Here is a 26,835-nt window from a genome sequence, read left to right as displayed (position 1 = left end):
GTATACATACACACATATATATTTTATTAGTTATTATAATTATATTGTTACATGTCATATTTCATCCAAAAAAATTTTTAAAAAAAATCCACATCATTTATGTAGTGCTTTCAGTCAAATATTTTTAAAAAAATAATGATTTCATCTTTTTTTTTGGTTAAAAATAAAAAAAATAATTAAAAATTAAATAAAATATGGTGGGTGCGCGTCACGCATAGCCTACGTTACTACTCATCAGTGTTGCCCTTCTTTAATGACTACTATCATCTAAACGGTCAATATTATTTCACACACGTTAGTAATTCAGTGTCTGTGTGCATTGTTAATCCTGAAACAACCAAACAAAGGCGTGAATTCAAGTCAAGCTTGAAGAGCAGCTATGTCCACGCCATCCTCCAAAAGCCCTCGTGTTCATGCGCATTGCTTGCTCTTTGTTCATAATTTTGACAAAGAAAGTGGCGTGGCACGATACGAGGAATCATTTAGTTGGTGGGAAAACAATATAATCATATTGGATATCCCAGAAGATTTACTATCCTCCAGCCTGAAATTAAATTAGCTAGACAAAGGCAAAAACGAGACACCATGATGGTTGCTTAACTTTCTGACAAACGAGGTAGTTAAGCACCGTTTAAATTCTTCTCTGGACAAGTCTTGCCAGATAGATAATAAATTTTGCATACCACTCTCGTACTCATTAAGGACGAATGATTAGCTTCGATCTCGCTTTAAATTAAATTATCACAAACAAACATATTAGTGGATCATAAGCAGACGCGTGAGTAAATGTGAAAGATAATAAACAAACGTCAGGGTGACCTTGGAAAGTGGTGGCACAATATAATGATGCGTGGTTTTGAAAATTGGGTCGCCTAGTAATCCATCATCTTGTAATCATGCTTACGCCTTAAATTAAACATGATCACAATAACAAAGTTTGGGAGTACGGGTCCATGTTTGATGTGGATTCCTCTGCTCTATTATGTCGGACATTTTTTTGTAAGCTTTTGTCGGACTTAAATGCAGGAAATTTTGTAACTTTAGGAAATATATATATTTTTTCATTAATATGCAAGGAAGATGCTCACAGGCATTAGTTGTGAGCAATAACAATATTAAAGAATGTAGGTTAATTTTTTTTGTGAGATTTAAAAAAATTGTTTTTCCCCCATTAATATGCATGAATCAGAGAGAACATGAGAGATGAGCGCGAACCTCGTTTGGGTAGTGATTTCAAATACTACTTCTAGTTCTTAATACTCCTCCGGTCTTTAATATATGACATAATTCTTGAGTTGGTTTTAGTCCTAAATATAAGAGCTATTTCTTATATTTATCAATTTTCTCTAAATTACCCCTATGGATACTCCCTCAGCCATAATTAAGTAGAAGAGGGAGATGAGGTATTAAGAAAGATGATTATGGTGTTTTAAGAAAAATGTGTCACTTTTCTTATAATTAACTAACTTACCTAACTTCCTTAATCTAATCAAATTAGTTAAATGGGTCTTATATTAAGGACGGAGGAGTATAAGATCTTGTTTGACTTTATTTTAGTCATAAATATAAGATCACAATCTACTTTGTCTCTAATATTTATGTATTTTAGGAAATTTTAGAAAAGATAACATTTATTTATAACAAATAACTGACTTAACTTCTTTTTTAATCTCCTCAAATTAATCAATTAGCTCTTATAATTAGGACCGGAGGTAGTAGTATTTTACATATACCATGCCACCATCCACAGTCAAATCCAAATATTATCAAACTCAGATATGAATTATTGAATATGCATGATCTTTATTCACGAGATTCGAAGAGAATTGAACCCATTCTATATATTCAACTCAATCACGGTTGGTTAAACTGAATTCAAATTTAATCGGGGAAAAGTGAGAACACGAAAAAGCGGGAGGGTGGTGGAATATTATGGGGTTAGTTGGTAGTTTAAGAAATTCAAAGCATAAAGAGAGAATGAAGAGAGATTGTTGTGAAAGGGAAGGAAAGGGAGGGAAGCGAGGGAGGGCGGGGCATCAATGGTGTCTCTGTCGTGGAAGACAGGAAGAGGTAATGGTTGATAGGGTCCCATATACGTTCCCCAACCAGGTTGACTTTAACGTTTGGCAAGCTGAGTGCATAATCTTATTACTGGCATCTCCACTTATAAACAAACTGGTTACATTTTAAACCCACTTGGTCGCACCCACTCACCTAATTACTTTCAAAGTGTGTGTGTATATATATATATATACACACTCCCTCCATGTTCAATATAAGAGATATTTAATTGATTTAGATTGGTTAAGATATGCCATATGAGTTTTTCTAAAATATCATTCATAATATTATATTCTTTCGGTTCTATATATAAGCTTTAAATTTGGGAAGAGATACGATCCATTTTACAAACTTCACCTTGTGTTTCCTTGACATTTAATGCATTTTTTCTAATGTTACATTTACTTATTTTTCTTATATCACATTTTCCCACACATTCTCTTTCATTCTTTTTCTTATATATTATAAGAGCATATTTGAAAACAAAACTCTATTTTTAACCTATTTATTGTTTTTATTTAATTATAACTAATTATTTGTTATTCATGAATTAATTATTTAAAATTTATAATAAAAACCGAATAGAGTATTATGTATAAGTTTGCAAGTTAGGTAAATTAATTTGAGAAAAATAATAACACGACGAGTAAGATAAATTAATATCTTATATTTATAACAAAATCTAACATTGTTTTAACTACTAGTTCAGGGCTGGCTTCAAAGAAACGCATGCATGGCAGTGCAACCTCCAAATTAAACACGCCACGCCACTGCTTGGTTTTGCTGCTGCTGCTGTAGCTGGGAGATCTTCTTCTTTGATCTCTGGTACTGTATCTCATTTTTATGTTATTTTAAGTGTCAACTTCGTATAATCGGCGTCAATTTCTAGAATGGTTGAAATTTTTATGGCCCCATTGAAGAATCTGTTTGTCTCGTCCCAAATAAAATATGCATGCTTTTAAGTATTGATATCTGAATCCAGTTTTTAATTCAATTAAAATGTTCAGAACCCTGACTTCGTTATTTTGGTTTTAAAATTAAACCCCAGTTAAAGCGAATTGGGGGGGAAAAAAAAACAGATCTACTGCGACCGCATTGCTGCTCATCAAAATACGAGAGAAAGGATTAAAGGAAGCGTGGTTGATGGTTCCTAAGCCTTTTCCTCTTACGTTGGGGATTGAGATTTCTGAGGAACAAGCCAAACTGTTGGCAGCCACGTCAGCATCGTGGGTCTCGACCTGTGTATTTAAGGTTTTTTGTCGGGCCATGAGGCGACCTTGTGTGGCAGCCCACATGCCATTCTGGAAAATGCCTCAACAAAAATATGCCACTTTTGCTTCTTCTAAATCCTTTGTTTATTTTTTAAATTCCATCAATTAAATTAACTCCCTCGAAGTTTAATGTTCCAAACTCACCTCATATCCAGTACACTGTATTTGTCGTATGCAAGCGTAACACATCACATACGCAAATATCGAAATGACACCTAAATTTATATAGCATACCCCCCCCTCACACATGTTAAATTATGCAAATGTCACATTGAAGCATGTTGTTTATGCTAATTATTTGACTTTAAATTAAAAAAGGCTCAGTTAGATCTAAGTCTAACTACCAGATATTTATATAATTAACTGTGAGAATTAAAGTTAAACCATCCCAGTGTATTTGCACCAGCGACCCTTCCCGAGCTTCTTTCCCCCGTGGCGCTTGCTTGTTTCACCTTTTTATTTAAGTGCTTTGCTTGTTCCCTAGAGCGGCGAGCTTCCATTCTCTAGAGCGACAAAGCATTCCGTTTTACTGAAGTGAGAGTCGTACAAAGCACGCGCGAACCCTCGCCTCAGGTGGTAGTAGTGAAGGCGCGACTCTGCTGAAGCTTCGAGCTCACTAACTGTTCGCCGGACAATGACGGTATTTTCCGGCAAGCAGGTGTTTCCGGTTGACTACGAGGCGGAGGTGTCGCAGCGCCTCCTCGAAGCTTGTCACTCCGGGGATCAGAGCTTGGCTTTAGAGTGCATTGCCGATCCATTCGTGGACGTCAACTTCGTCGGCGCAGTGAGCTTGAAGATCAGAAAGGCCGAGCTTTTTCTGCACGAGGAATCGGCTAGCGAAGTTCGCATCGAGTTCGAAGAGTTCAAGACCGACGTTACGGCTTTGTTTCTTGCTGTTCATACGGGGAATGCGAGCCTCGTGAAGAAGCTACTGGTAATGAACTGTTCGGAGACTCATTCTTGTGTGATATCACAGATCTCTGTAATCGATTTAATTTCTGCTGCTCTATTGGTATTTCTGGTTTTATCTGACACCAAGGCGTTATTTATCATTTCGAAAACGCATTTCGCGCTCTCTTACTTGATTGTTTTCTCACATTCTGGTCAATAACTTCTCAAAACATTGTCCAATGAGATGTTACTTATGGTACTGATTTTAAAATGTTTCATACACTCAATTTAAGTGGACATTATGCGAAATGTGTGTCTTCGATTTTTTTATTTCTCTGGTTTTGAATCGATACTCGTGACATTTGTCGATAATTAAGAGTTTCAATAGTGCCTCTTCTTCTCTATACTGCTCCTCGGATTTTGGTTGTCTTCTTTTAAATGGAGGAGGATTGAAGAAAGCTCCAACAATTGAAATCTCTCTTCGAAAACTGGTTTCAGATGTTTCTTTTAATTTTAGGTAGTGTTGACTTAAGTCTCTTCTCGAAGTTAATTATTCGACTATGAAGGAAAAATTTAACTAAAAAAGCACATATGATCTTCTGAGAAAATAGAGTAAAGACGCCCGATCAATTTGAATTTCGAACTGTTCAGATTTTAATGGTGTTTTTTTCTCTAGTAAATGCTCTGCTTTTGTCATCGATGGTCCCCCACGCATCCACCCCCTTTTTAATCCTTCATTTCTTTTAGATGTTAACTTTGGTCAATTTTCCCTCGTCATATTTTTGAAAACTTCTCCTGTATCTATATGAGATATACTTGTAGATTTTAAAATATATTACCTTCGATTCTTCGAGTTTAGTTTCTAACGGGACTCTCAATATTAGCCACAGCTTTTTTTTTCTTTTTTTAATTTAACCAACAAGGATAATTTATGTTAAATATTTAAGGTTTTCAAATTATTGCTGCTGCTAATTAATCTGTGGGCTACATTATGCATGGCTAGCCATTTTGCTCCAAAGACATATGAGCGTCATCCAATTTTTCTTGGTCCTTTTTGTAGCACGTCTTATCTGTCCCAAAATGTGTTGTCCCCAACCATTGTACATGATACCACTTACAATACATTACCCATTCCCTTTTGATAACCTTTCTGTCTCTTCTATTTGATTTTACTTGTTTCCAATTATTGCTTTGGCTATCACATCGCTCGCGCACACACATAGTACTATTCAATAAAAAAGGTAAAAGGGGAAAATGATAAAGGAGTCAAGGCTTTCGTCCTGAATGAAAGAAATTGTTTCTGATTTCTTCTTACATTCTTGTAATTTTTCATCCTAGCATCCAAAGCAATGGGAAGAAAATGTATAACTAAAAGGACAGAGGGAAAGAAAATTTTCTTGGTATTTTTGTCTCCATATAAAAATTTTTAATGCACTTTTTTTTTTTTTTTAATTGACAGAGTATGGGAGCTGATGTAAACCAGAAACTCTTCAGAGGCTTTGCAACAACTGCAGCAGCAAGGGAGGGCCACGTTGATATTCTTGAGATCTTGCTCAAAGTTGGGGCATCACAGCCAGCTTGTGAAGAAGCTCTTTTAGAGGCAAGCTGCCACGGGCAAGCCAAGTCTGCTGAATTGCTCATGAGCTCTGATTTAATCCGACCCCACGTTGCTGTACATGCTCTTGTGAGGGCATGCTGCAGGGGGTTTGTAAATGTGGTAGATACTCTCATAAAGGTATATGTTTGCAGTATACATCTTGGGAGGCATCATAGCGACAGTTTCAGACTTCCAAGTAGGAGCTCAATGGGGCTGGGAAGGGGGGGTCAAAACCTTAATCAGCAAATTAATTTTTTCGTACTTAAAAAGTGAATATACTATAAAATTTAAAAATAACACAGTAAACTCCAAGCTTACTTTTTCAGTTTTATTTGAAATTTATGAACAATTAGGCCTCAACCTATCTTCTACTTTCTTAATTAGGGCTGAATATAAATACCACTTGCAAGTACCCAAGTTCTTTATTATCACAATATTGCATAACTTCTAATTTAACATCAACTCAAAAAAGAATAGGAATAAACGAAAACAAGAATAAAATACGATGCTTACATTTGGCGAGTCTTGTTGTTTTTGTAAGTTCAAGAATTCAGTCTCCCTTTTTATTTGTTTCTATCATGACATAAAACATACTTTCAGAGGTGGGGTGGAAGTTCTTTTTTTTTTTTTCCCCTAAAACCCAAAGGTCATTGACGACCTCATGGGCATCTTTCTTTTGTTTGATTAATGTTGCATAATCTCGAAGATATTGCTTCGGTCAGATGTTATTTCTTCCTGTTCTTCATGGTTTTGTAAACTTCTTAAATGCCTATATCAGTTGTTTTCATAAATTCTCTCTATAACGCTTCATTAGTTCTCTATTGTTTTGCTAGAAAGGAAACTTATATTATGAATTGTCTTGATCCTAAAATTGGATATCTTGTCCAATTGACACTTTCATGAGAGAAACATGGTACATCCATCTGTTTTTTCCATGCTATTCCTAAGAAACTTCAGTAATATTTGTCTTTATGGTACTTTCAACTTTTTGTTAAATGCTTGTTTGCATGTGCTAAACTTAAGATTGTCTTCTCTATGGCAGCGTGGTGTGGATGTCAATGCAGAAGATCGAGTACTTTTGCAGTCAGTTAAGCCTGCTCTCCACACAAATGTTGATTGCACCGCACTTGTTGCTGCTGTGATTCATAGGCAGGTCCCAGTCGTCGCTTTGCTACTGCAGGTATTCTCTTTTCTTTCCCCTTCTGAAATTTCCATTATTATAATAACGTGGTTAGATTCTATTCGAGAAACACGCTCAATTGGACAGTACATGATGATAATTCATAAATGCTTAGTTACATGATGATAATTCGTGATGATATGGTCTTCAATAATTTTTTTTAATTGTTTGTTTATTTATCTATTTTTTTAAAATAGGGGGCATTAAATCTATATGACTTTGCTTTTTTTTTTTTACATTAAATGAACTACAGAAAGGTGCTAGGATAGACACCAAAGTGAGGCTAGGAGCATGGTCATGGGATGTCACAACGGGTGAAGAAATTCGTGTGGGTGCTGGACTGGGAGAAACTTATGCTGTCACATGGTGTGCAGTTGAGTATTTTGAAAAAAATGGTTCTATACTGTACATGCTCCTGCAGAATGTTTTCCTCAACAACCCTCACTGTGGAAGAACCCTTTTACACCATGCCATTCTTTGCGGCAATGTTGAGGGTGTGAAAATACTCTTAGAATGCGGTGCAGATGTTGAATCCCCAGTTAAAACAACTCAGAAGACTGAATTCCGTCCGTTACACATGGCTTCTCGTCTTGGCTTTTCAACAATTGTTCAATGCCTTATTGCTTTTGGCTGTGATTTGAACTCTATTACAGACGCTGGTGACACAGCTTTGATGATCTGTGCAAAATATAAACAAGAAAACTGTCTCAAAGTACTCACAATGGCTGGTGCCGATCTCGGCTTAGTCAACACTTCTGGTCATTGTGCAAGTTCAATTGCCGAGTCAAGCCAGTGGTCACTTGGTTTTCAGCAGGCGTTACTGGATACAATCAGAAAAGGAAAGATACCCACATCCAGCAATATCTCTGTGTATTTAGCCCTTCACTTTGCAGCTGAAGTTGGGGATACTGACGCATTGAAAACTGTAATTGCTTATGGAGGATTCGATCTTGACTATCAAGATGATAACGGATTCTCTGCTGTTATGGTTTCTGCATTGAAGGGTCACGTAGAAGCGTTCCGGTTGCTTGTATATGCTGGAGCTGATGTAAAGCTATGCAATAAATATGGTGAAACAGCGATTGCCCTATCTGAGTTGAACCATAATCACGATTTATTTGAAAAGGTCATGCTTGAATTTGCACTTGAAAAGGGCAATCGTAATGCTGGCTTCCATGCTTTACACTGTGCAGCTCGCCGTGGCGACTTGGATGCAGTGAAATTGCTCACTGATAGGGGTTATGACGTGAATGTTCTTGACCAGGAAGGCTACACACCACTCATGTTAGCAGCAAGAGAAGGCCATGGTTCCATTTGTGAGCTCTTAATTTCACACGGGGCTCGTTGTAATACTAAGAATGCTAGAGGTGAAACTGCACTTTCACTTGCAAGAAAATTCACTGGAGGTAAGAACAACGCGGAGGCTGTCATACTCAACGAGCTTGCTCGTAAGTTAGTACTAGGTGGCACCTTCGTGCAAAAGTATACCAAAGGAGGGAAGGGTTCTCCTCATGGAAAAAAGATACAAATGTTGGGATCCGTGGGAGTGCTCTGTTGGGGTAAGTCAAGCCGGAGAAATGTGATATGCCGTGAGGCAGAGTTGGGACCAAGTTTATCTTTTCGTAGAAATAGACACAGAAGAGGTGATGCTGACGATCCAGGAATATTTAGGGTGGTTACTGTGAAGAACAGGGAAGTGCATTTTTTGTGTGATGGGGGTTTTGAAACTGCCGAGCTTTGGGTGAGGGGCATAAAACTTGTGACAAGAGAGGCTAGGTGTAGTAAGCAGGGAGGGATATAGTTAGCACTAATGTGAATACATAGGATGTATGGATGTTTGGAGCATACTTTTTCTCAAAGTATGAAGCTGCTTTTTAATTTTTTATTGTAAAGATTTTGATCTCCGTCAGTTGTAAATGTGCTACTTTCTCTCTTCGTATGGTTTCTTCCACCATCTGCTCGTGGAATGCGGATTTTAACATCTAAATTGCCACTTTAGAAAGCTACAGTGTCGAATTTTAGGTTAAAAGATGCTTTATTATCTTGATTGGGTATACTTTGTGATTTAAAAATTTGCAATTTGTTATATTAGACCGCGAAAATAAAAGTCTAAAAAAGCTTCAGCGTCGCCTGAGTATTCGGAGGAAGAAGTACCATTATATTAGATCACTAGAATTTTCATTCATGATTGATAAGAAAAATAAGTATGTCGATCGATGCAACTTTAATCATTTTAAACTTGTTATTGAGTTTCCAGCTAGCTTATTTTTCTCCAAACAAAATTGCATTTTGTGACAAAAAGAAAAAAGGATCACGCTTTCCCTGTGTAAAATCATTTTCTAAAATTATGTTAAACAACTCAGTTTTTTCCCTTAAAAAGAAAAGATTGATAGATTCGATCAAACTTCCTGGGTTCCGTCCGAACCAAACACGATGGATATCCTCTCCTTGAATTGTCCTCCCTGGCCCGAGAGGCAGAAGCAGAATATCCAGAATAAAGATTATTGTTCACCTTATGATAAAAATAATACTATCTCTGATTGTTAATATAAGATATTGTTTGATTTTTATTTTAGTTCTAAATATAAGACCTCAATTCACTTTGTCACTCATATTTATACATTTTTCTTTCAAGACAGTCCTTTTAATTATTGTAGTTTTAGCCAACATACTTGCTTAGTAAGAATATTTTAGGAAAAACAACACTTATTTATTATAAATAACTAACTTAACTTATTTCCTTTATATCCTCAAATTAATCAACTAGCTCTTATAATTAGAACCGGAAATAGTATCTCATTAACATCATATTTATTTACACAGGCACAATTTAAGAGTCAGGAGGAATATATCACATCTAAATCAAAATTCATGTGATATTTTTTGACCAAATAAACTTCATATAATACATACAAGTAAATGTATACAACTAATTATCTAGCTTTTCTCAGGGCGGAATAAAAAGGAACTTAACACCAATCCGGCCAAAAAAAAAAAATCCTAACACCAAATCTTCTCATTTATTTATTTTAATTTTAGCTCAAAGCAAAAAAAACTTCTATTTTGTTTTGTTTTATTTTGGTGGCGCTTTTGGAAATTTCTGGCCTGAGGCTTCCCCCTGGTCCCTGGGGCGCAACGGAGCCCAGGCGACCGTTTATAAGCAAGCCATTTCCTTCATACCATGAAGCAGCTGCAGCAGCAGCAGGCTTTCTATAACTTCAAGCTCGAAGTCTGAAACAGAATAGGGAAAATTGGAGAGGCAAAAATACAGACATGTGCTACTCCAAGTGCCTCGTTTCTAGAAAAGGTGCCATTTGGGTTGCGGCTTATTGTCTCAAAAGGCTCAAGAAAGCTCAGGTCAAAGAGACTGACATTTCGTCCTCCGTCGGTTTGTCTTCTTTCCTTTGTCTCCTCTTTTCCCTTATCTTAAATCAGCGAGTCAACTTTGGGGGTTTGGGGAAAAATTTGAGAGAATACAGTTGTTCACTCGAAGAACCGAAGTGTTTGGCATGGTTTCATTTCTGGCCCTTGCTTAGCGTTCCCTTTTTTTTTTTTGGTAGGTATTCTCATTATTCTTTCTGAAGAGATACAAATGTTTTTTGTTCTGCTCATTTTCTGCTTCCCAAGCATTCACGAAGACTAACCGGGGACACTGCATTCTGACCGTCCCTTTGTTTTGTTCTGCTTTGTTTTTTTTTTTTGGGGGGGGGGGGTTGTTTAACTGGCGCCTCTAATGGGGTTTACCTTAATTCTGTTAATTTGGATTTCTGTCTCATATATTCTCGTTTATGAGTATGAGCTCCTTTTTGGTCTTTGTACTTCGCCGTGAGGAACGATATTAGCCATGGAAGGCATTAGCATATACATTCGTTTGTGTGTCAGATGCTGAGTATGTGATTCCAAATAACCGCTGCCCTTTGGAGTAGCAGAACAGTATAGCCTTTTAATTAGCCGTGAGGCATGAATGCATATTTGCTGACCTCCTTTGGCATTGTTCTCTACAAATGGAAAACAATATGATGAAACTGAATTAGGTCGTACTGGTGGAGCATAATTTTACTGTATTGTTTACCTTAACGGCCAACATTTTTGTTTCAAAAACAATAATCTATGCCTCATGACAACCTTCGTAATTGCAAAATTTAAAACAGAATTATCATTGACTGCTTTTATATCATTTGCAAGAAAGATTGGGTAGTGTCACTAAGCTCTGTGTTTATAATAACACTTGAAATCCACAGATCTTCCTCCGTCCAGCTGCACAAATTTGTGTAAATCCTATCTAATAATCTGTTCATTCACGGGATTTGAGAGGCTCTGCCAGAAGCTATATTATAGTTTCAGCATGTACATATTAGTTCAACTGGCAAACTATACTGAATTCTATTATGAAAAATTAGGAAAGCTTTGTGGGCTAAATTTGGATTTATATATCTATACATATATTCATTTTTTTCATTTTTCTGTTTTATGCAGACAAGATCTTGCAAAATGAAATGAACTTTGACTCATATAGAGTGCTTTCTTATCTTCTTCTTGGTGTCGTCAGAATATATTCAAAGAAGGTTGAGTATCTTTTCCATGATTGCAATGAGGTGCTCATCAAAATTAAGAAATTTACAATCGATACGGAAAAGAATGCACGCAAGGAAACCTTGCGTATGTCTATTACTGTACCAGATAGATTTGAACTGGATGCTTTTGATTTGGAGATCGTTGAAGATGTGGGCGGGTAAACTATTCTTTTGGAATAACAGTTTAATTTGTTATGGATTTTTTTAATGTATGAATTTATAATTATTTCATTAAATCTTCTGTTAATTCAGAGGCAACATTGCTCCCAAGGAGGACATCACTCTTAAAGGTATATAAAATCATGTCATATAGTTTCCTTCACATTTTCTTCTTATTCTATTGTTATATGTGATGCAATATAATATTTTACAGATGTATTATGGAAAGATGAGGGAATTGGACGGATTTCTCTAGACAAGGTATTTGTTACCTTTTTCTTGCTATATATCATTCAGTAGTTCTTAAAATTTTTCAAATCTTTTCAGCCTAACATGTACAATGTGCCTTGCGTTTCTTATTTTTCAAGTGTTAGAGATTTATATATGCACCTTTTGTCGGAAAATCCTCTCTTCTTTCCTATGCACCTGCAAATTGGTTGTCTTGTCATTTGCAAACTTTGATTCTCATAATAATCGATTTATCAATTACCTCATGCAAGCGTAAATCCACTATACCAATTTTTTCAGAAATGTTTGTTTGCAATAATATCAAAAGTATATAGATCCTACTTTTCATTCAAATTTATGCTTCCCACTTGGTCTCTTCTGAAGCATCAATATTATTTTGGATGGTTTTATATTATGCTTACTAATAAAGTTATCATGTTGTACGGTGACTGTAACATTATCAGTTTGGAATTTGGAATAACATGCAGCGGGTAGGGCCACTGCTGAATCTTCAATGAATGACTTAATTAAATTATGTATTGCTGTCATTGGCTAATCTTATAACAGATTAAACTCTGGTCAAATGAGCTATAATGTGACACTTATTGATGGTTGATATTGGCATATTTTTTATTGTTTACCTTTGCATAGGGATAGTTTTCGTTATGTCTATGTTGTGTAAGTAGTTTTTATTTTATTATTATTTTTTTTTTTGGAATCTTGCATTGCCCAATACCTTCATTTTTCTTACTTGCAGTATCAATACGAGGAGTTTGATTTCTGTCCAAATACCTGCTCTGCTGATCCTCATATTCTGGAAGAGTATGTCAACTATATTTCGTAAATCAATTTATTGAGGACAACTAAAATTTCCATTTCATCATAGTATGCTGATTCTGGATATTTAAATTTCATCTTCTCCTATGAACTGATATGATGTGTAATAAGCCTTGCAGTCTTCAACTGTGTCAACTGATGGACAACTATGAGGTCAGCCCACCAAATAGTCCAATTAATTTACAGGTAGGAAAGGGTAAATTTCAAGAGAGATTATTTTCTCAGGAGGAACCAGTGAATTTGGACCCTATTTCTGGGGTTGAAGGAGTACGCACAGCACCTATCAAATCTCAAGATCAACAAATTGACAAAGAGCAGAAAGTTGCCGAAACTGCACCACGTGAAGATGGTATGCATGAGGAAAGAAGTTTGGAGAAGATTATATCATGTGGGATCTCTCAAGAGGAGCTTGAGGATGTGAGAATGTTTTCCAGAAGGGAGGAGGAACCTGAAGTCTCTTTTGCTGTATCCCATCAGGCTGGTGAAGAGCGTGTTAAGGCGAGGGAAACAGCAAACTCAGACTGCCAAATTTATCAAGAAATTGGAATTTCACCTAGAAGCATGGAAGGGCTTCAAGATGATAAATGCAATAAAAAAGAATGGTTGGAGTATGGCAAGTCTTCCATTGCCAAGGAGAAGATTGAAAAACCTATGGTAGAGTCTGCTGAAAAACTTCATGATGTAGGAAAACCAAATTTACTAGAAAGAGTTTCAAGAAAAGACGGAAAATTTGATGAAGAGAAGATTAAAGTTAATGAAACAGCAAACTCAGAATGCCCAAAGCATCTGGAAGTTGAAGAAGTTCGTGAGGCAAGGGATTCACCAGTCAGCGTGGAAAGTCTTGAAGATGATATATTTAATAAAAAAGATTGCATGGACCCTGATAAGTCTACACCTTCCAGGGAGAAGATTGAAAAACTCATTGAAGGGTCTGCTGAAAAGCATCATAAGAAAGGCAGATTAAAGTTACAAGAAGCTTCAGTTGAAGATGAAAAATTTCCTGTGATTCCACCGGAGTCAAACATTCCTGAGATAACTCCTCAAACTAAGTTTCAGAATGATTCACTTGCAAAACCAAAACGAGGTTTTTAGGACGATTCTGCTTAGAACCCTGAAAATACAAAAGCTGAATTATTTTAATCATTCTTATGTATTCTTTATTGACGTACTAAACCTTTTTTGCTTTGGGGGCTGTTATTATGGCAGGTGCTACTATGTCAGAGTCTATGCGTATTTCTACACCAGCTGTGAAAGAGCGTGCTCGCTTTTCAAGGAAGAGAAAATGTGTTTTTGATGGATTGATAGTCTTGCCTAATGAGTATGTGATAATTAATTTAGATAATCTTCTTGAACACTCTCCGGTCTCCCTGTCTTCTTTCAACCATTTTCTCTTGATATTACTTCATGTTTGAAGTACTTTTTATGGAATACAAGTCTTGCAATAGATACTATTCATGTCTCTTTTGCACAAAGCTTGATCAAAAGATAGAGTTGGCATTTGTCTTGGGGGTATAAGCTATTTAGAATGCATATTGAGTTTTGCCAATAATAATGTTGGGAATCAAGGTTCTTTTGCATCTCTAAATTTGAATGGGATATCTAATGGCAGTCATTTTATTTGATAATGGCGATAATCTTTTATGTGTTATGGAGTGTGTTATGAGGTACAACTAGTTTTACTTTGAGTAATAGCTGGGAACGAAAAACTTGTCCATTCACTGTTTTTACTTTTATTTTTTTTCGGTTAGAGAATACTGACATTTGCAATTTTTGGCTACCTCTGCACCTGTTTGCTTTGAAGCCTCCCTCTTTTTCACATGCACTAGTTGTAGTTCATGTGATTTACCTGTAACTGCATAGCAGCTACTTAACTTGTTATATAGTTAATGGATATTAAATTCAGATTTGAACTTTCAATTCTTAGGATTTTGCTTGACATAGTGATGCCTTGAAATTTGACTTAATGGACCCCATCATATGGAACTGTTTCAGGGTGCTTCGACAGAGCATACATGATGCCAGTGACTTAATTTCCAAACGGAGAAAAGTTCCCCGTCCTGTACCTCCTGCTTGGAAAGCTTCTCGTGTTTACAGTCTTCCTGAGCGCTTCTATGAATCTTTCTTGCCTTGTGAGTTCAAAATTTATCATTTGTTTTTTGTTTATAAAATCTGCTATCTTCACTAACATTTCTTTGCTTCAGGCGATTCATTAGAGCTCCAAATTCTGTTCTCTAAAAAGAAAATCAAGATGTTAAATTCCATTAAAATTGAGGAAACCCCGAGGAAATTAGATGAATCAGAGTCTCAAACTGTTGGCAAGCTAGAGCTTAGTGGGCCTGCTCCAAATACCCCTCCTCAGTTCTCAACATCTCGGCCAAATTATTTTCAAAGCAGCAAAACAACTCAAAACTCAGACAATTTAAGACCTTCAAGTCGACTTGAATGTGTTGAGAGAGACGAATCTTTGAAAAGGGGTGGAGAACTTCATCTGGTGAAAGAGGTAATGAATAATTATTATGGAAACTTTGGAAATTGTGTCATATACCCATGGGGCTCACAGTAGTAGTAATAGTTTTAGACACGACAGTAATTATTTTTACAATTCACCTTATGAACCATTTTGCAGGGTAACGTGGAAACTTCAAGTCCACATGCAAGCATGGCAGGAGAACAATGTTTTAGAAGGGATGAAGAACTTGATTTGATGATTGAGGTATAGAATAATTATTATGAAAATGTTAAAAATTGTGTTGATTTACTGCATTAGTTTAAAATAAGTTGCAAGCTAGTCAACCCATGAACTATCTTGCAATGTTGCGTTTTTTATGTTGGAGTTTGTTAGAAATATTTGCTTTGGAAAAATTGATTTTATCTCTCGATTGACTTCTTAAATTGCACCCACCACTTTGGAGAATAAAAAGCATGAGTGAACCTGTAAGAAAAATAGTTTGGATGACATGTTCCAGAGACAAATGTCCTATCTAAATAAGTTATCTTAAACCAAGTCTTTACTTTAAATTTAGTGGTTAAATATCCAAATCTCAATTGATAATTATTACTTTGTGGGGCTAAGAGATTCTTGGTTTAGTTTATTTTTCGTTTGTTCTTGATTTTGCTGCAAACTAATTGATCCTTTTTGTCAGGAGACAAATTCAATTGAAACTGAGAATTCAGACTTATGTAAGAACTCTTGCAGATTTTCATTGTTAACTTGCTAAATTTTATTGGTTAAATTTTGTGCTCTCTCTAAAATGGCCTGGTTTCTTGATTCTTTTCTTTACTATAGGTGGATGGTCTAGGCGAACCACGTAAGTTAGTTGTTACACTTGGAATGTTTTATATTGATCTATAATTTAATGTTTGTTTGCAATATTGATACAGGAAGTCGCCAGATACTTGCAATATTTGTCTATTGACTGGCTGCTATTGGATACAGGAAAGTTGCCAGATACTTGCAAAGACATTTTCTGGATCTAAGGAAACAAAGAGAAGAAGTTGTTCTGAATTTTTCCCAAGTTCTGCTAGGACGGGCCAAGAAAGAATGTGCAAGGCTATTTTATGAAATATTGGTATGACCAATTTGTGTCTCAAAATCACATTTATGCTCATAACAATGTCTTCAATGACTTTTTACGTGGCAAACTTCCGTATCGATTCTTGGCCAGAATGAGGCATATGGGTTAGTTTCTTAGGATTTTGAATTTTGCCCTCTTGAAGGGAAGGGAATCTGTCATCAATTATCATTGGTGCATGTTATCTGACTACACATCTGTGAAAAGTTGAATCATTGTTTTCCCTTCAATTGGTGATCGTGAATCTGAAATAATGGAAAATATGCATCTATAATGCTGATGACGTGATTTGTTTTGAACTCCTTTTGCTCTTGGCGTCATTTAGTTATTATGACATCGATGTCTTTTGGTCACGTGAAACAAATTGATTTAACATACGTTGCAGCATGTGACATTGTCATCACTATACCGTGTCGTTGCTTCAATGGCTTTATCAAGGGAGAAACAGATTAAGAGAATTTTCAGCCTATTCTTAGTTAGTAGAACTGTATGTTCATGGTGTGATCGTGCCTCGAAATTGACTGTTCTTGAGTGGGTTCTTTTAGTGCTGTTTTCTGAGCACTACCCTTGCCAGAAGAAGAGGAAAGGAACATTTTGTAGCATTTATCTCTGTGTAACGATTGTGCAGGTTTTGAGAACTACTAGCTGTTTGGATGTAAGGCAAAATAATGCTTATGGTGATATTTCCATCCAGAAGCTCCCAAAACTGGATCAATCTTTTGGAGTTGATGACCCGTAGAATCACAGGTAAATTTTGGAGGTAATTTGCTTGAAGCAACAAATTTATATGACTCTTTATTTATAATTTTAAAAGAAGAGTTTTTTGGTGTTTGTTTAAAGGATGTTCTACTGCGTAGCATTATATTTTGTTTCCTCTGTACGCTGCACTTAGTTCTGAATATCAATAAATGTATGAGAGTCTTGCAAATGTTGCTTCTCTGTGCTCCTTTCATATACTTGCTGGCAAGTTTTGGTGAACCTTGTTATGTCTTGTGTATATAGACACGCATGCATATCTGTGCCAATTGGTTGCTGATGATCTTTCTTTATTGTAGAACTACTTGACTGTTTTTACAGGCATGATTGCTAATGGTTTCTATGTTTCTTTTGCTGCTTGGCTTGTCTTGTTTCTTGTAGTAGCAAAGAGGAAAGACACAATAGGTTCACAGTAAAGCACAGTAGGAGGAGATCATACCCCACCAAGTGCAGTAGTTGAAGACGACTTTTAGTATAGTGGACCCTCAAATTCGTCGGCTTTGGATCCAATCTTACATCTGTTCAATGCTACATCAATACACGTTGAGCAACTTTCTGATAGCTCGACACTGCTGGATTGCATCTGCAGCCAAATTGATTCGAGAGGAGTGTTGGAAGTAACAGATTAATTGGAATATAGGGGTTTTAGTAGATATTTCTAGGGACGATTTCACTGTACATCATTATTTGTGTTTATAGTTTCTTAGTTAGATGTGGCGCTGCCAAGTTATCAGCTGTAGGTTCCTTGTACAGTTGACAGACTCCTCGTATACGGGAAGCTACTGAAATTCCAAGTAGGTAATGTTATTCGTTCTCTATAATATCTTTAAATTACAAGTCTTATTATTCACTAGTGAGAATAATGTGGGCTTTCTGCAGCCATATATATCGATGATGATGATGACCAGTGTTCGCTGTTCGACGTAGGAATCATTTTGTTGAATATGAATTGATACTTCGTCGGATTGTATGAAAGGAACGATAATAACCTGGGCAAATTACATCTATGGACCCGGGATTGAACCAAAAAAATTCGCAACTTTTTCTTATCAATACAATCATTACAGATTTGATGGAAAGTTTAAAGAATTTTTTTTAATATAAAAACCAAAGAATTATTCTGAGGATAAAACATTGGATCGTGACAGAGTTCGCTGCCCATGTTTTTTTTTTCAACCTAAATTGGATGGTTCAACTAAATTTTAAAAATCCAATTGTTTAATCTCTTTCTTTAACAAAAAAACTTGGCAATCTCATGATCAAATGTGATTATGTGAAGTGCGATGCCCATAGTCGGGCGATAAATAAGGGGGGATAAAAGTGGCGGAAACAAGAATTGAAGGCCACCATACGTCTGTATCAGCATGCATATAGGAAGCTAGGAAAAGATTTGTGGGGCCTTATCTCAATTTGGTACGTAACTTGCTTTGGATCAGCGATCATGGATGGAGGAGCTTATCCACTGAGAATGCAAGGTAGAGATAAGAACGTCTTACTCACATTTCCTTTGTTTTTTAGTGCGCTCAATATAGAATCATATTTTCATGAAAACAGTTATTATATTAAGAGGAGAGGCCAAGGGGGGATGAATAATGGAGATTCACATACAGGATAAGAATTAAGACCAAACATCGAAGCCAGAAATATTTTAAGAAGGGATAGTTTCGTAACTTCCTAGATAAGGCCAGTTTTTTATCAGCTTCCTCAGCCTGCATCGCTGATCGGACGTTGTATCTTAACGTGTTTTGGCGGCTCGATCGATCTTCCTTTTACTGTCCAGACATATAGGCGTTGACGTGGGCGTTCCTCTGTGATTAATCTCTCTCTCGTTCATATCTGTCTCATCGCAAAATCTCATTATCTTTTCCAGGTATTGCTTGCTTCTGCTGCGATTCTTAGTACGTACGTTTCTGCTTCTCGTTCACGTCAATACGGCCAAACTTCCTACGCTCATTATAATGTTCTCCTTCTCGTTTCTTTTGTAATCTGATGATATCCACATTGAACGGGGGGATACGGTGAGGTAAATGATTGCTTTGATACACACACTTATCTAACAGCACAGGGAAGGAAGAAGAGGAAAGAAAAAACCTCTATTGTGCTGAGTAGATCGATGATGATCTTTTTGTGATTTTGTATACCTACACAACATCATCGGGAAATATTTTTTTTCTGATTGTTTAACATGTGGCAGGTTTTTACAAGAGAGACCGGATTTAAATTTGTGAGATAAAAAGATTATTATATCCCTTGTTACGTAATCCATAGCAATCAGATAAAAAAAAATATATCTGTAAAACCTCCAGAGTACGTTCAAAATTAAGGTATACAACCCAGAAAAACAATCAGTGAAGAGTCAAAAAAAAAAAAAAACTAGTCAGAGTTGCATGTTATAGATGCGTGATCGTTTGGCACTTGCGGGGTTGTGTATTTTAGGAGAAGATTACGCCTAAACTTGATGATTTCATTTATCTTAGTTCTGTTGTTTTGTGTGTATATATATATTTTTTAATTATTGCGATGAAATATATGAATGAATACCAGAAATGGAAATGCTCCGAAAGTTTTGGAACAGTCCCATCGGACCAAAAACGACTCACTTTTGGGGTCCTACTTTCAACTGGAGCCTTCCCATAGCGGTACGGCCCCATTTTGTACCTTTGACTTTTAATTTTTCAAATCAAATGCTTCTGTGTTAAAATTTTTTATCTTATATTTATATCTTACTGGCTTCTCGACAAATACCCACCTATACCTGCACTTTGTTTTGAATTTTGATGGGTGGGAATGCGAAAGGAAAGGCCAAAACAGGGGAAGTTTGTATTTTCAAAACGAAATTTAAAAAAGACAAACATATGAAATACACACACACACACACACACATATAGGATGCACCAGGAACAAAAAATCTGATATGCGTTAGAAATGACTGTGAAAATGGTATAAAATAACAGGCAGCACTGGACACAAAGAAACCCCCAGAGATGATCTCTCTCAACATGACTGCAGGTTAAGTTCTGTTTGCTTGCTTGTTTGAATAGTGCTTCCAATTTAATGGATAATTTATTTTAATTCGAATTATGATATTAATGTTAATTCGGAAAATAATTCATGGAGGTTATTTAGTAGTATTAATAATTAGAAATTAGTGGATGCAGTGATGTGTGGATATTCGGCGTTGTTCATGAGGTTTGCTTGGGTGGTACGACCTCGTAACATTCATCTTATGCTCTGCCATATGTCTAACGAGTCTGTGCAACTCTATCAGCTTTCTAGGTACCTCTCCGCTCACAGGTATGTCTATATGTTTATATATTTTATTTTGGCATCTATAAAGGTTTCTAGAATTTTGCTTATGCAACGAAATATATATTTGTCTTACAGTAACGCAGTTTGCATATTTCGAACTAAAAAAGATTCTTTGATTAAAAAAATTTAAAAAGATTCAACTCCGAATTTTTAACTGATCAGGATGAAATTAATGAATTGGTTAAATTATAGAAACCAAAAAAAAAAATTTAAAAATACATACCTAAGCAGAGATTATCAAATTGTGTGTGTATAGGCAGGTGGAGAAGAAAAAAGAGGAGGAAGCAGATCCCAAGTCAACCTCTGATAGCCCATCTGTTCAATAAATGTAATATTCCCCTTCCTTTTAATGATCACTGTGCCCAAAAAAAAATTGCCGTCTATATCTGTCCATCTTTTTTTTTTTTTGATGAAATATATCTGTCCATCTTTAATTTCCTTGTAATCGAATTTTCAGTTCACTCCGCAAGTTTACAATCTCTCTCTCTCTTTATGCAATTCTGCAACTTTATCACAAATAATAACGTCTAAATACAGCATTTGTCATTCCTTGGTAACGCACGGAAATTCTTTTCTAGGTAGATTAATATACAACATCACAGATTGCAAATAACTGTACATAAACCATCAAGTATAAAATTTTCTATCGTACATATCAAATCCTCTTCAATGTCTATATACTAGGTTCCCCCCCCCCCCCCCCAAATGAAAAACTTAGCTGGGAGCATGAGGAACCGTAACTGCATGAACTAGTTCGGCACCCCCCAGGCTTTGCTCGTTACCAGAAGAAGCTGTATCCTCTAGATTATTCGTTCCTGATATAGAACTTCTAATTATCCCAGTTTGGAATTCTGAATAAATGTGAGCCAGAAATGCTTTCGTCCCTCTCCATAGTAATATTATCCGGAAATGTGAAAATGTTTCTTGCATTTGACTCATCAAGTTCCGCAATTCGCTTGTAACCAAGTCCTTGATGGAATACAACCATGCAAAAGCGGCAAGAACAGCAACAGTTGCAGAGATGTAAAAGAGGCCAAGGAAAGGTTGAATTCCCAATGATCCTTTGCCCGGGATCTTGTCATCCGAGGAGGAGCAACTAGCCGTGGATATCATATCATCTTCTAATTGTTGTGTTTCTCCATCCTCTATCACGTTCATCACTGCCTCTGATATGTCATTAGCAAGTTTGGAGGAATCTCTTGGGAAAGCCTGAGGTTTCAAACTATAGTTAGAGGAAACCTGTGTGTGTGTAAGTTAACATCAAATTTAAAAGTTAACATCAAATTTAAGCGTTTGTTTAGTAAGAGTGAAAATTGGAGACTCCATAGAAGTTAGCAATGAATGAAAATCTTGACTATGGGACTCCAATATTCACTTCACCAAGCAAATCCTAAAGTGATCACAATGACAAGGAAAAGACAAACCCACAAATCCAAATCCTCCAAGCTTGAAAGTATCCCCTGCTTTAATGAAGCCTGCGCATGAGTACTTGGCAAGGAAGACTTTAGCATGTGGTGCAACAAAGAAAGCTGCTTCAATGTCCCTGTTCTTATAGGCTGTAGGGTAGTCACTTATGGAATCAATTTTACGAATATTCTTAGGCTTAAATTTTAGTACGTCTGTCAAATATCTCACGATAAATGAATTTCCGTTACACCCAACAGGGGCATTAGTCCTTTGAAGGGTTTTGATGTCCAACACAGACGGTTCAAGATGACTGATGGTCATCATGGATGTCAAACTAGCTGTAAAACTTGTCGTGAGAATAAGGATTATGAATAACCATGGTGCCAACACAATCCGAGCAAAAGTGTTTTTGATTGGTTCTCCTGATTATCAGAGAAATATATCTAAAATTAGAACACATCTATAGAGAACTTTCTTAGTCAAGAAAGAGAGTAATTAACTAGGCCACATGCATTTTGATGAATAGGAATGCACTTTAGGTTTTGACTTCCATCTTAGCCGCGATGATAAATTGTTTGTGGCAAACTGATGGTGTCTGCGACGTTATTAGGCTCACACTGATATGTCAGACTGACATTTTCTGGGAAAAAAGACTGAATGTGTCGGGTTTCATGTTAGAGGACTTACTGTGAGCATAGAAGATTATAGTGACTAAAAACCAAAGCATAGCCCCAAGTCCCCTCAATTCTTCATTCACTTGCCGTTCCATCAGCCAGATGATAAATCCAATGAAAATGTGCATTGCTGTCATCACCAGCCACGTTTCTTTTGTGAAGGCACTCGTGAACATCCACGTCTGTTTTGATTTATTGGGCTTTACTGTTACCACCATGTCAAGGCCAGATTCAACATATGGTTGAGAAAATATTACATAACGATATCTATATGCCATTATTTCTGTATCTCCAACAGCAGCATCAAGTTCCTGTATCAGCACATGAATTTTTCAATAGAATTAACATATTAAATATGGGTTTGTGGTATATTAAAGATTCCAATAGCTTCCTAATGCATAATAAATGGCAATCACACCTTCTTGTAGACTTTCTGAACCATTTCATCATAAGAGCAGTTGACTGGTATAAACTCATATTGCAAGTGATATGGAAGACGTTTAACAGCAGCTTTGAAGACATCAATTGAGAAACCTGTGATAGAAGTTTTATTCCGACTCTGATCGTAAGTCACATTCACAAAATGGGTAAAGGCACCTTGTGCGGGCACACCAATTCTCAATGTCTTTCCCTCGTTACCATAAGTCCAACCCTTGGGAACTGAAAGTAAATTTCCTGGCCAGTAAACTGTTTCTAAGGTTCCAGTAGAACCGTTATTTTTCGTCACCTCCATTAACTGATGTCTGGCAAGGTTCTTAGAGAAACCAAATGCTGGAGGCCAAAATGCCAAATCTCGATAGCTTTTCCCGATCACATTAACTATTTCAAGGGCTCGTGGCCACAATATTTTTCCATTTTTAAAGCGAATCTTGCCACTTAGTCCTTCAAAGTTGCTGGCAAGAATGCTTTCTGAAAATTCTTTCTGGGAGAACTTCCTTTGTGATTTCTTTGCAGCGAGAGCAATAGCCCAAGTTGCATCGTATGACCGAAGTGCAAAGATACTCGGGTTAATGTTCTCTTCTTCAGGGTACTCCAACGAGAATTTTCTTCGAAATTTGTATCTGAATCGTCTGAATGTCTCGCTCATTTCATGAAAGTGGGTTTTAAATCCAACAACACCTTGCATGTTAATAATAACAGAGGAATCCACCGAATCAATGAGACCAGCAATCTCATCGGGTATGACCCATACCGATTCTTTCTCCATCAAACCCATTTGCTTTGCCCTCTCAAAAAGAAGATTCGCCATCTCTAAAGAAGCTTGAACAACCAAGAAAACCCTGTTATTGTTGCTCTTGAGCCTGCTAAGTTCTTTTTCAATAGTAACTCTAGGGTTGGACAGAGAAGAAAGAGAAGGCAGAGCTGAATGGTCAACAATCTCAGAACCAACAAGGCGAAGCGAATGGGAAAAGAGAGCTAATGTCTTTGGATCAGAGAAAACTCCGTTATTTTGCTCATAGATTGCTGTCACTTTGGGCCACTTGAATTCCCCGACAATGGCGGCAAAGCATCGCGTGTGGAAGGTAATATCGGTGCCCAACTGGATGAAGTATGGCAATGGAGTTGAAGACATCTCTGTGTCTCTGCTCACTGCGAGCGAAGTCAGGGATAAGATAGGAATGTTCTTCAATGTGCTGTTAGTTTCAATTGCCATAGTCGCTTCGCCGTGTGATATCGTCCCTATGATAGCTCGCACTTGCTTGCTGCGCGCGAGACCCATAACTAACATAGACAAGGGAATCAAATGAAGGTGCGAGCGCCAATGTGAAGGACAGCAGAATTGAAATGCTTGTTTGGCAAACTCTCATCTTATGATCATTTAAACAAAGTTCTATGTTTTACGGACAAAATTCTTTTTACGTACGTGCTTCTGCAAAATAACTTAAAATAAGCTAATTCTAAACACCTAACAAAAAATCCATGATTAATGGGAAAAAGCCGAAGTTATTCTCGCTCAGAGGATTAAAGTTACCGGCGGCGACAGAAGCTGCGGAGCTGCCGTGAGAATGGTGGAAATGGAAGAGCAGGCCAGGTGCGAGGCCGTTAAATTCTTGGGCAGCGATTTCCATGGCTGTCTTCTGCTCTTTTGCCATGCGCGACCCTAAATCAAGTACCACTCCTATCGTCGTCGTCTGGAAGCTCTTGTCGTCCATGACAACAGCGCCGTCGTCATTTGAGTAAGAGCCTCCAAATAACTGAACCACCACCACCACCAACACCAGTGCCACCGTCATCACTTGCATGCTTCTTCTTCCGCCACCCCACATTTCCAAAGTCTTAGACCTTTCTCTGCTCTCGATCACACAATGCATTGACCTTTTTCTGCATTCCCTTTGTGAAATGACAAGCAGAGTAACCTTCTCCAGCAGTCAACACCCACCCGATACTTGGCTCCTTATTATATTGATTCATGACTTGAATCCAGTATATATTTATTTGAAGTCAAGGCTTCATGCCGATTATTCAAATCATCTCTCACTTGAAAATACAGGTACGTGAGGGTTGAATTGTATTATATGGAATCGAAAATAACCAAATGGCTGCTGTCATTTGCATTTTTGTTTACTTCTATAGACACCTCAAGCGACTCTCATACTCTCCCCACCTCAAAACAACTCCTGATGAAGGAAGACATTCGAGGAATATTATACAATCCCTTCCTAACTCAAAAATAATAATTTGTTCACAAAAAATAATAATTTCTACTATTTTTGCTGAAAATATTATGTATCACATAGGACCCGACTTTCATACTCCCCTGGTCTTTTTATAAAGCAGAGAGAAGGAAATTTTTTTTGTTCGACTGAGAGAGATATTTTTCATATAAATGTATAACTTTACTATTTATTTATTATTGTATTGATTTTGTTTTTATGAAGTATAATATATATTAAATAAAAATAAAATTAAAAAGTTATTAAATTTTATATACTCATCTGGTCTTATTTATAAGGTAGAAAGAAAAGAAATTTTTTGTTATATTTATAGGACCTTAAAATTTTTTTTTGTATAAATGTATAATTTTATCTTTTATTTATTATTGTGTGGATTTTGTTTATGTGAGATATAATGTATATTAAATAGGAATAAAGTTAAAAAGTTATTAAATTTTAAATAAAAATTGATAAAATTTTAAAAAAATTTATCTGCGTAAAATATGTTAAAAATATTTTATGCATGAACCAGAGAAGTAGAAGTTAATAAAATTTTGAAGTTTTTGTTAATACGTGTTAAATAGGACAGAGGAGCGCCTGATCATCACTAATAAATAAGACGTTGACATATTCAAATTAAGGCGGCTGCGACTTAACTATTTTTTTCACCCGCGATTCGCGAATACTTCAATTCTCCGCTAAATCTATCCTTAACTTGCAATGCCTTTTTCAGTGACCCGCTGCTTGTTACTTTTAATAAAGAAAGTTGAGAAAATTAAGTTTCATATAAGTAATTCAATCATCAAAAAAAAAAATCGCACAACAAATGAATAAAAGGAATCTGTTGTCCCACCCCATTTTGTTTCAGAAAATCATTATATTTTGCGACTATTTTGTAAATTTAATTTCCCTAATTTATTGCCACACCCTTTTTGTTTCCACACATCGTTTTTTTTTTTTGGTGATATTCCACATATCCGATTTTCGCAATCAATATATCTATTAATTCTCTTCCACTCAAGCCGATGCTTTTAGACGGCTCAATCATGGCTCCACACTCAAAACACTGTTCACAAGAGATTCATGGCTCAATACCAAAAAAAAAAAAGGCTTTGGGCTCTGTTATCAGCTGCACAGTTCATTAATTATTCATATGGCTTGGTGCCGGCTATCAAACTATGAAGTTAAGGAGCTCCCAAAATCTCTATCACTTTTTTCGTTGTCCACAAAGCTTTCCTATGACACTTCAAATTCAAATTTCAAAATTCTCATCTCTCCACTTTCCCTCTTTTTTTTTCTTCCTCCGTATCTCTGTCTTTTTTTGATACATCTCCTCCATATCTGTGTCACTTTTACAGTTTTATTCTATAAATTTTTTCCTTCAAATTTCAAAACACCTCTCTAGATTTTATCCTTATCTGTCCTCTTCAAATCTCATGCATCCCTCTCTCCATACATTCTCATTCTTCATTTACAATTTGCAAGTTTACCCTGAAAGAAGCATGGACGACATCTAAAAATTCCTTCTTTTCCCAACCAGGTTTTTTTTTCCCCTCTCATCTCCTTATGGCTTTAGCTTTTCACTTTCTCTCATGCTACAAAATTCCTTCTTTTCCCAACCAGGTTCAATGTTATGGCTTCCAACTCTCCTTGCTGGTGAACGGC

General features: G+C 36.4%; 4 protein-coding genes across 8 annotated transcripts; 3 read left to right on the top strand and 1 right to left on the bottom strand.

Annotated features, from left to right (window-relative positions):
- Window positions 1-3,874: 3,874 nt before the first annotated feature.
- On the top strand, window positions 3,875-8,801 carry LOC114729000 (ankyrin-3). The gene is made up of 4 exons (XM_028915942.1): window positions 3,875-4,266; window positions 5,683-5,958; window positions 6,863-7,000; window positions 7,254-8,801. Exons 1-4 carry the CDS (start codon window positions 3,967-3,969, stop codon window positions 8,799-8,801), a joined length of 2,262 nt encoding a protein of 753 aa, XP_028771775.1. The 5' UTR covers window positions 3,875-3,966.
- A 1,317-nt stretch (window positions 8,802-10,118) lies between these two features.
- On the top strand, window positions 10,119-18,052 carry LOC114728999 (sister chromatid cohesion 1 protein 2). Of its 2 annotated transcripts, none has more exons than XM_028915941.1 (15): window positions 10,119-10,388; window positions 11,477-11,732; window positions 11,827-11,864; window positions 11,948-11,994; window positions 12,719-12,783; window positions 12,918-13,882; window positions 14,005-14,116; window positions 14,791-14,927; window positions 15,000-15,298; window positions 15,425-15,511; window positions 15,942-15,978; window positions 16,085-16,106; window positions 16,235-16,367; window positions 16,999-17,130; window positions 17,511-18,052. In XM_028915941.1, exons 1-14 carry the CDS (start codon window positions 10,274-10,276, stop codon window positions 17,107-17,109), a joined length of 2,424 nt encoding a protein of 807 aa, XP_028771774.1. In that variant the 5' UTR covers window positions 10,119-10,273; the 3' UTR covers window positions 17,110-17,130; window positions 17,511-18,052. The 2 variants fall into 2 exon arrangements, with proteins under 2 accessions (XP_028771774.1, XP_028771773.1); XM_028915940.1 differs by having other exon boundaries at window positions 17,508-18,052.
- A 666-nt stretch (window positions 18,053-18,718) lies between these two features.
- Window positions 18,719-20,992, top strand: LOC114728998 (mitochondrial pyruvate carrier 1). Of its 4 annotated transcripts, none has more exons than XR_003738701.1 (6): window positions 18,719-18,996; window positions 19,671-19,765; window positions 20,081-20,135; window positions 20,285-20,420; window positions 20,692-20,817; window positions 20,852-20,992. XR_003738701.1 is itself a non-coding variant. In XM_028915939.1 (5 exons), the coding sequence occupies exons 2-5, from the start codon at window positions 19,673-19,675 to the stop codon at window positions 20,759-20,761; spliced, it is 354 nt and encodes a 117-aa protein (XP_028771772.1). In that variant the 5' UTR covers window positions 18,719-18,996; window positions 19,671-19,672; the 3' UTR covers window positions 20,762-20,827. The 4 variants fall into 4 exon arrangements, 1 of the variants encoding a protein (XP_028771772.1); XR_003738703.1 differs by lacking the exon at window positions 18,719-18,996 and adding an exon at window positions 18,997-19,149; XM_028915939.1 differs by lacking the exon at window positions 20,852-20,992 and having other exon boundaries at window positions 20,692-20,827.
- Window positions 20,993-21,135: 143 nt separating this feature from the next.
- On the bottom strand, window positions 21,136-24,709 carry LOC114728997 (glutamate receptor 2.5-like). Its single transcript, XM_028915938.1, has 4 exons — window positions 24,489-24,709; window positions 22,935-24,238; window positions 22,530-22,827; window positions 21,136-22,264 (listed from the first exon to the last, which is right to left on the bottom strand). Exons 1-4 carry the CDS (start codon window positions 24,667-24,669, stop codon window positions 21,807-21,809), a joined length of 2,241 nt encoding a protein of 746 aa, XP_028771771.1. The 5' UTR covers window positions 24,670-24,709; the 3' UTR covers window positions 21,136-21,806.
- Between the last annotated feature and the right edge of the window lie 2,126 nt (window positions 24,710-26,835).

Source organism: Neltuma alba, unplaced genomic scaffold (genome assembly GCF_004799145.2).
Source record: "Neltuma alba isolate B1F8T4 unplaced genomic scaffold, ASM479914v2 tig00012589_pilon, whole genome shotgun sequence".
Lineage (NCBI taxonomy): Eukaryota > Viridiplantae > Streptophyta > Magnoliopsida > Fabales > Fabaceae > Neltuma > Neltuma alba.
Note: the sequence above shows the minus strand (reverse complement) of the source record. Positions and strands in the feature narration are given on the sequence as shown.